The 8981-nt window shown below is 37.2% G+C and overlaps 1 protein-coding gene across 4 annotated transcripts; it reads right to left on the minus strand.

Moving 5' to 3' along the window:
* Window positions 1–405: 405 nt before the first annotated feature.
* Window positions 406–8484, minus strand: LOC306871393 (cdc42 effector protein 2-like). Of its 4 annotated transcripts, none has more exons than XM_079419278.1 (4): window positions 8297–8484; window positions 8059–8187; window positions 3537–3712; window positions 407–3449 (listed from the first exon to the last, which is right to left on the minus strand). In XM_079419278.1, the coding sequence occupies exons 3-4, from the start codon at window positions 3541–3543 to the stop codon at window positions 2638–2640; spliced, it is 819 nt and encodes a 272-aa protein (XP_079275404.1). In that variant the 5' UTR covers window positions 3544–3712; window positions 8059–8187; window positions 8297–8484; the 3' UTR covers window positions 407–2637. The 4 variants fall into 4 exon arrangements, with proteins under 4 accessions (XP_079275403.1, XP_079275404.1, XP_079275405.1 ...); XM_079419279.1 differs by having other exon boundaries at window positions 8059–8179; window positions 8297–8457; XM_079419277.1 differs by having other exon boundaries at window positions 406–3449; window positions 8059–8440.
* Window positions 8485–8981: the final 497 nt, after the last annotated feature.

Below are 8981 nucleotides of genomic sequence, written 5' to 3' on the forward strand. Positions count from 1 at the left end.
GTGTCCTCATAAACCACATAAACATGCACGCACACGCACACACACACACAACAAGCAAGGGTTTCAGCCACAAGGTACACGTTCAAAATTGCAAGTTCAAGACATTGCTTGCATTCAAAACAGTTAGAAGTAATAAAGGGATGCATGCTAAGACTTGCGATGAAAATACTGTTTCACAGGTAAGAGCAGTAATAACAGTCATTCATGCACTGACCTGCAGTTCTGCTCTTTTTACACCCATAATAATTTCAGTCTTAGCTAGGGAATTCTTTTGCATTAACATAGGATAAGTCAGTACAAATCTGCATGGTATCACATAAAACCCACATAAAGCATGCGATTTTTGACTGCTTTTGTGTATATGAGCAAATAAGAGAGAGAGAGAGAGCGAGAGAGAGAGAGATTTCACTGTTGGATCAGAAATCAGCATTTATTCACCATTATGTTTCTGTCTCTATGTCTTATCCTGTAAGCCTATTGTAGTATGTACAGCACCAGCAGCAAACATCCACTTAACATCTAGTACAGAATCTGACAAAATAAAGCCCAATAAACACCAACACATGGGCAAAAATGTCTCTTGGTGCAGATCTGAACAAGTGCTGTAGAGGCACATGACACAGGGTTAACGTGTAGTCAAAGGCATTAATGATTCACTTTTATTGATAAGGCAGCAATGCTATAGTATTCCTCACAGAGGTGCAGCTGCTTCCACTTCAGTCTAAACACATGATGCATTTTATGGTAAAAAAAAAAAAAAAGTCTTTGCCAAGAATGTAATGTATTTGTGATATAAGTCATGTCAATAATGTAAGAACATCACATTTTCAGTTTAATCTACAATCCAGTAATAATCCAAGTCTGTATTTTTTCCACAAACTGAAAATAGCATTGACATTAAACAACATAAATGATCATAGTATTTTGCTGTGGTGGAGCAGAAAAGTATTTTAGAGATGCTTATTTTTTTTAGCAATGCATCTGCCTATTTATATTTACACATACCCATCTATACTTACCCAGTTGTTTAATATTGGTCTGAATTTTGAAATGGTATTGTACTTTTATTTACTGTTTTTTTGTTGTTGTAATTGCGCTTCAGTGATGCAAATCATAAGATCCTCAGTAACCCTGATCATCCTTAATTAAATACGCATTATATGAGCTATACATGTTGTCCTAAACCTAATCTTAAAAAAAGTGTTTATTGTCTCTTTCAATTCATTTGAACAGTAAAGTGGCTATGAGAACTTTTAGGTCACAAATGTCTGGTTAATGTAATCTAAGAAAATGTCAAATAAACACAGAGTTATGATTAATTATAAAATATATTTATTTTATGTCTAACATTTAGGTCCCAGTTAAGTATTATAATATTTAACGTAATGAAATTAGTTCTAATTCTTACAAAAATAAGTACTTAGCCAAATGGAATTTGTCTGTCTGTTCATTTAATCTGCTTTTAGATCAGCTGTATATCAAAAATTAAATTAAGTGCACAGAACTGCTACTTGGAACAAAGCTTTTGTGAAGAGGAAAAAATGAGAATGTTTCAAATCTCAAATAGCTTTTTTTTTTTTTAAATATGAGAACTTATGAGTGTAAATCAAGTACAGTAGATTTTGTTATTGCTGTTACAGTGCAAAGGTAGCATCATATAATTTTGATTGCAATATGACTATTTCTGCTAATGTTTGCTCTTTTAAGCTCTCCTTGTTGATGGTTTGATGCACTTTGAGTTAATAAAAAAAAAAGTTATTTATCTGAACTTAGAATCTGACAAAAAAAATAATACTAATACAGGAAGCACAGAGCATTATTAACCCATGCAGGGTGAGTTACGTGGGGGGGGTACCAAGATAACACAAACCCTTCCTTAAGGCACACCACTCAAGTCAGAGAAAGAAAAAAACACTGCTGCCAAAGAAAAGTGATCATCTGTCAAAGCCTGAGGGATTGCAGACACCTCAACAACAACCATACACAGTAAAAAAGGGTATTTTATGAAAGGAAAACATTCCATATTCCTGCTCCGTGAAAAAAAACAGCCGTTGGGTTTCTGTTTTGGAACAATGAAAACTACTCCCAACAAAAAGAGAAAGTTACAATCCCAGGGTGTAGATGCAGAGGCCTCCTGGCATGTGTTTGTGTCCAGATCATTAGGGAGGAGCTGTGCATTTTTACCCGATTACACAAATTGCAACAACACAGAGGGGGAGATGATGTCATTGCTGCTTTGAAAGAGAAAAATTTCAGTTTTTCTTTTCCTGTAGTGTTGCTCTGTAATAGTACATACACAGTGCAGGTAGTTTTACATGTGCTTGCTTAAATGCTTTCAGATGTTTCAAAATGTATCTAAGAGTAGCCAGAATTGGTGTATAGCTTGTAGTCCAAAATGAAGAAAAATGAATACCGTTTGAACCCAGAGAAATCCAATGATAGAACAGATCCAATCCTAGAGCTTCCAAAGGTCTTTTCCAAAGATTATATGTATAATGAGCATAAAATTTCAAAATTTCCAAGAAAATGCAACTTTACAGCAGGTAAATGAGTTTTCTCAGAGGGCAAATACATGAAGAAGAAGTGATTACTCCATTTAGGTACCATCAAGCTTTGACTCGGATCTCTTGTTCACTTTCAGGTATATATCTCTTGTCTTCCACTCGGTGTAAGTCCCCCACTGAATGTCCCTGTTCTCTGGTTGTCCATGATCTGAAGCACATCCTCTAGGATTGATGGCCCCAAGTCCAGATGGAGGGAAAGCATAGAGCCAGCATTGGATAGATAGGGCTTTTCCTCCTCATCTCCATCCTTCACATACTTCTCATTTTCCTCAGGATCTGGACTTTGTTCGTATGTGTGCAAATTAAGTGGAGAGCGGTTCGGAGATGCAGGCAGTGACGTATTCTGTGACACGCTCCTCTCTTCCAGGTGCAGTCTGGGAGGTTTGGGAGGTGGAGCGAGAGATGGAGATGTTGGGGGCGATTGGGTCGTTGACGGTGCTGTTGGGACCTCAGTGGCCGCCGTCGCTGTTGAAGTCAGAGGGGCTGTGGCCGTCGGGGCCGGAAGGGTGAGCGCCTGCACCCCTCCAATGATAGGAAGTGACAAGGCATTTTTCAAAAGCGGAGAGCTCTCGCAGGCCGGCGGGTGACTGCTCACACTCGCTGTGCGACTTAGTTGGTATGACCCCTGGTGACCTTCTTGACCTGGTAACAGGTGAAATTTACCTTGTAGGAAGGACAGGTCACCGAAAAGATCATCTGCGCCCCCGCCACTGCCAATGTGGATGGTGTGTCTGAAGTCTCCCAGTGGAGGGCTGATCATGTCCGACGAAAGAATGTCACGTAACTTTTCCTTCTTTCCTTTGCGGCTTCGACGTTTAAGGTATATGGGGGCTTTGGCAGACATGTCGGACCCACCGCGTCCTCCCGAACAACAGAGAGACAGACCTTGCAGCAGGGTGAAGGGAAGAAAGGAGAGGTGAAATAAAATAAATGGACTGTACACGTGAAGGAGAGACAAAAATCACAACGCACTTAGCATTCAAAACCAATGTGGACAAAGTCAGGACGCTTTGTTCCTTTCTTGTGGAAAATTCTTCATTGGCTCAGTGTCTTTTCATATAAACATTTGAAGGCCACATCCAGAAAGACAGTATTCCTATCAGGACAACAATCCTGCCATCGTTTTAGATGCTGAAAATCCAGTATGCCTGCAGTTTGGGAGAAAAAGAGAGAGTATTTAGCAAATACACTGTGCTATATAATAACTCAAAACTGATCCACTACATTGATCAACATTGACATTAAATTGATCCAAAGTGAAAAGAAAGACATTCATAATGTTACAAAGCAAACTGGAGATATTAGAAAGATTTTAAGGATCATGTGACAATGAAGACTTGAGTAATTGCTGCTGAAAATTCAGTTTTGGCACCAATAAACTACATTTTAAAATACATTAAAAATAGAAAACAGTTATTTTAAATTGTAATGATATTTCAATATTAATAAAAGCAGTTTTGGTGAGCTTAAGAGACTTCTTTCCAAAATATTTGAAAATCCATAAAAAATTGGTCCCCATCTATTATTACAATATAAATTTTAAATATCTCTTTGGTAACACTTTATTTTAAGGTCCAATTCTCACTATTAACTAGTTGCTTATTAGCATGCATATTAATAATAATAATTCGTTACATTCATATAGTGCTTTTCTGGGTATGGGGGGGGGGGGGCGGGGGGTCTCCTCAACCACCCCCAATGTGCAGCATCCACCTGGATGATGCGACGGCAGCCATATTGCGCCAGAACGCCCACCACACACCAGCTTATTGGTGGAGAGGAGACAGAGTGATGAAGCCAATCAGTGTATGGGGATGATTAGGAGGCCATGATGGTCAGAGGCCAATGGGGAAATTTGGCCAGGATGCCGGGGTTACACCCCTACTCTTTTTCGAAGGACATCCTGGGATTTTTAATGACCACAGAGAGTCAGGACCTCAGTTTAACATCTCATACAAAGGACAAGACTGGCATATTGTCTGTACTAACTATTAATAAGCAGCAAATTAGGAGTTTATTGAGGGAAAACTCTTAGTTAAATATTAGTGAATATGTTTTCCCTAAAGTGTTACTATCTCTTTTTGTTTGCTTGCGTTTTATGAACTGAGCCAACCTTCAAAGTAAAAAAAACTCATTCAAATTAAGTGGCACTTACATAACACATGGGTTCTTTAGGTCAAAGTTAAAAGTGGGATTCAATAAGAGAAGGGAAGACAACAGAAAAAAAATGTTACAAAATTGAATAAGAAGTGAAAGATAATAAACAAACTATAATTTGGAAAGAGTCAGAAAATAATCAGGGTTTGTTAGTCTTGGCATGTTTGACTTGCCCTGCACACATATCATAGATGACTATATCATGTCTCTGTTGTCTTGGCTGTCAAAACTTATAAAAGTTCAGCAGCAGTTTAATAGGAACATTTGAGTGACTGTTTTACTGTGAATGTTTGTGTGCTGAAAAGTTTAACAGACCGTAAGACCTATATGTGTGTGACAATACATCAGGGGCTCTAGAGCATGACTCCTAATGCATACCTTCAGCATTAAATCATACTTCTGGAACTGGTTCTGTTAACTACATCCCGCTGTGTATGTATTTCCTTCAACCTTGACTTTTATCAAAGTGAGTTTAACTAGCGCACACTCCGAGCACAAACAAAGGCCAGTGTTTCAATCTCAAGTGTGGGAAAAGCCACCTCGCTGTTGCATAAGTGACCCAGCAAAACCCAGAGAAGATCTCAAATATTCCAGAGAATATACTACAGTGTGTTTAGACATCATTTCCGTCAAATTATACTGATCCTAGATGCGTCAACTTACAGTGTTTTTAAATGCTAACAAATTGCTATTTTTATACAAAATCATGGTAAAAGCGTTGACATCTTTAGATCACTCTGACAAATTTAGCAAAAGAGGAAACTTGAGAGATTACTTCTTGAAAAGATGCCATTATGATAAATGTTAAATCATATCACTGAGTACTATTTATTATTAAAGGGACAGTCCCACCCAAAATGGAAAATTCTGTCATCATTTACTAACCCTCGTGTTTATCAAATCTGTCTGTCTTTCTTCTATAGAACATAAAAGAACATATTTATATATTGAGAAATGTCTCACTGTTTACATTGCAAGTCTATAGTCACCAATGTTCTTTTGGGGGGCTAAATGTTCCTTAAAATATCTTATGTATTCTACAGAAGCAGAGGTTTCATGAGATATTCTTTGAGTGTGCATGGCAAACACGCAGAAGGTATAGTACACATATACATGCTCATTGCTCACTAATCTGAGCAACATAATGATGAACCACAGATAAACAGAGAACAATTAGATTGAACCAACAGATTAATTAGATTGCATTGCAACCCACATATTTTGTTTGAAATTTACATTTCATTTTTAGGTGAGATCATTTAGTTATAACTTATTTGAAATACATGATTTTTTCAGGACACTGTTTAACATTTCAATTTCAATTTAGAATGAAATGAACAGATCAACCAGCACTTAAATCCACAACGATCTAACTTAATTACATAAACTGGGTGAAACTAATAAACTACAAATCAGTTAAACTAGGCCTACATACAGCAGCATCATCTTTATAATATGAGGTTGGTATATAATACAAGTAAATACCGCATTTAACAAAAATGGGTCAGCATTAGATTCTTGGATAACAACTTTGGATGTGAGAAAGGCTTTAATCAAACCACAACTGAGTAACAGTTGAGGAACGGGGTGAGTCCTGTTCAGACTCGCAGAGGAGTGTCAGGAAGTGAAAGCTTTTTCTTTTATGGCATTCCGATATCTCTGCGTTTATAACAGTCTAATCATACATAGACAATTCTGGGGAACTCTGGAAAATATGATGTGTACCATCATTTAACTCAACTAAAGTTAAGTAAAAAAAAGAAAAGAAAAAGAAGACATTTCACAATGTGGAAATGAACCATACTGCTTCTCTGAAGGCCTGAGGTTATTTATTAGTTGAACAATGTTGCTGGAAAGCATAAATGAGGCGCTGTGCTCAGACAAGCCCTCAACAGACTGCTCTGTTTGGTAGACAATGCAGAGAACCAACTGACACAAAAACACATAAGCTTTCGGTTTGTTTAACAGAGAGAGTTACTGTCAAACTTGACAGTCAACCATCAAAACACCAATGGTACGATTTCGTCCTGATCTCAGAGATTAACACATATTTTTATTATCAAACAGAAAAATGAGCACTGAAGAACATTGAAAATATCTACTCTACTTTGGGCTAAATCAGAATTAAAAAGCAAAGAATACATTAAAATTAACATTTTTATTAGGATCTGCCCCCAAATATTCAAAACAGTCATCAAACCAATTGCACTAATGTCAGAAAGGTGTACCTATAAAATGTGATTTTTATAACTGGTTTGACTGGGGAAAACATTCTCAAGACAACCACATACTCACAAATATTCTGCCTAACCAAAATCTAAACAGAAAAGGAAAAATACAGGCTGAGCAAACCATAGAGATGGGCCATCAGAGCACCTCCCCCAGGTGAAAAATGGCTTAAAAATGCATATTGCGGAAGCTGTTCTGCTTGAATGGAAGTCAGTGAATGAGAATACACTGAACACACTCTGTGAAATATCTCATATAAAAATAATTGACTGCTTTTCTGCTACATATTAATTTTGGAATGAGCTATAATTAAAGTCTGATAGCCAAAAATAGCTGTTTTATAAGTTAACTCATGAGCAATATCCTAACAGGTGTGATTCATTTCATGCAACTACGCATGTGCTTCTATGTGACTGCAGATAAAATTATTAAAGGGATAACAAAAGAGCCATTATATGGTTGGCTTACAGGTCACATGTGATCACCCTTACACTTCTTTTATGTTTCGCTAATGATATGCCAAGGTTACCATCCCATCCTCTATAGATTTAAATAGAGCTGCATTTCCTCACGTTAAACACCTAAAAATGAACAAGAACCTTTTTTAATAATTGTACACCAATTCTAATGAAAATTATGTTTGAGTTATGTTTCTACCTATCTGATAGCAAAGCCTATTAGCCACACTTCAATTTCAAATTCAAACTCCAAAGACAATTTAAAACTAGGGCTACGAAAGTACCTTGCAGCAATATTCATTTCAAGTAATTCCAGTGCATTGCATTCAAAATCAAATTGCAATTCTTTTTGTGCTATAAATGAAGTTCAGCAGATGAATTAAAATAGAGCAACACAACACCCCATATCACATTAGCACTGGCGGACACAATAAGTGCTTTCCGACTGTATCTTCAAGAGAGTTTAGCAGGTCATCGTGTTTTAAACGATCATTTGCATTATAAAAACATGAGTGCTCTGAAGAAAGAGGTAATTACGTGTAACTCCTCCGTCAAAACCATCTTATATAATTACTTCATATTTTGTATTTAAGCGACAAGCGATGTAGCCTATTCAAAACTCCACATGCAAATGTTATTTTTTTGCCTACCTTTGAGATGCCCGTGTGATCAAACTCCTATCCAAAACGCATCTATGCGCAGGACTTTCAGGTCAAATTGATTCAGTATCAATTCTGCTCTGTCATGCATACTTCTTTCCTCAGGAAAAACCTGCAGAACTGACAGAAGTATAAAAATAACCCTAACACTTGATACCGCATACCTATACAGAGAGTATTTGCTGATCCTGTAGAAATAGAGCCGCGCTATAGAGCTCTGTAAGCCCACCTCACATCACTGCTGAAACAGAGCACGCAGGACTGGACTCAGTGGATCTGGATCGCCGTTCGTATCTACAATTGCGGTATCCAGGCCATTATTTGGCGTTAACCGCCGTGTTGTGCCGCTTCTTCCGTGTTTGCCGAAGATTCCAGCAGGACACGCGCGCCGCTCTCAGCACACGCTTGCGGTGACTCATAATTTGAAGTTATCACACCCCCTACCTACACTCACATAAACCATATCAAAACAGTGTGAATGTCTCCCTATCCAAACCTCCAATCTGTCGTATACTCATCGCACACACTCAAAATAGACAAAGAAAACATGTTTGTCATCACATCCTCTATATATATGAAAACAGATGCATTTTCAATCATAACTGAAAAATATGAAAAAACTTTTAAAAAAATTCCCCAAAAAAGAAAAAAGTAGGCTACTCCAACTCCCAACAAAATTATCACAAAATACCAAAATAAATAAATAAATAAATAAATGCACCCTTCTCCCCTTCTCCCCACCCCCCAAAATAAAATAAAATAAAAACAAACTTCTTAATAAATGTACCCTAACTCTGAATTGTTTTAGCTTTAAATCTATTGATTGATTGTAAGGTATACAAACCTTCAAACTTCAAGACATTAACCATTTTTTTCTCTCAAGTTTGTCTTGACAGATTTTCTTCTGATTTAAA

This window comes from Barbus barbus, assembly GCF_936440315.1.
Source record: "Barbus barbus genome assembly, chromosome: 6".
In the NCBI taxonomy this organism is placed as follows: Eukaryota; Metazoa; Chordata; class Actinopteri; order Cypriniformes; family Cyprinidae; genus Barbus; species Barbus barbus.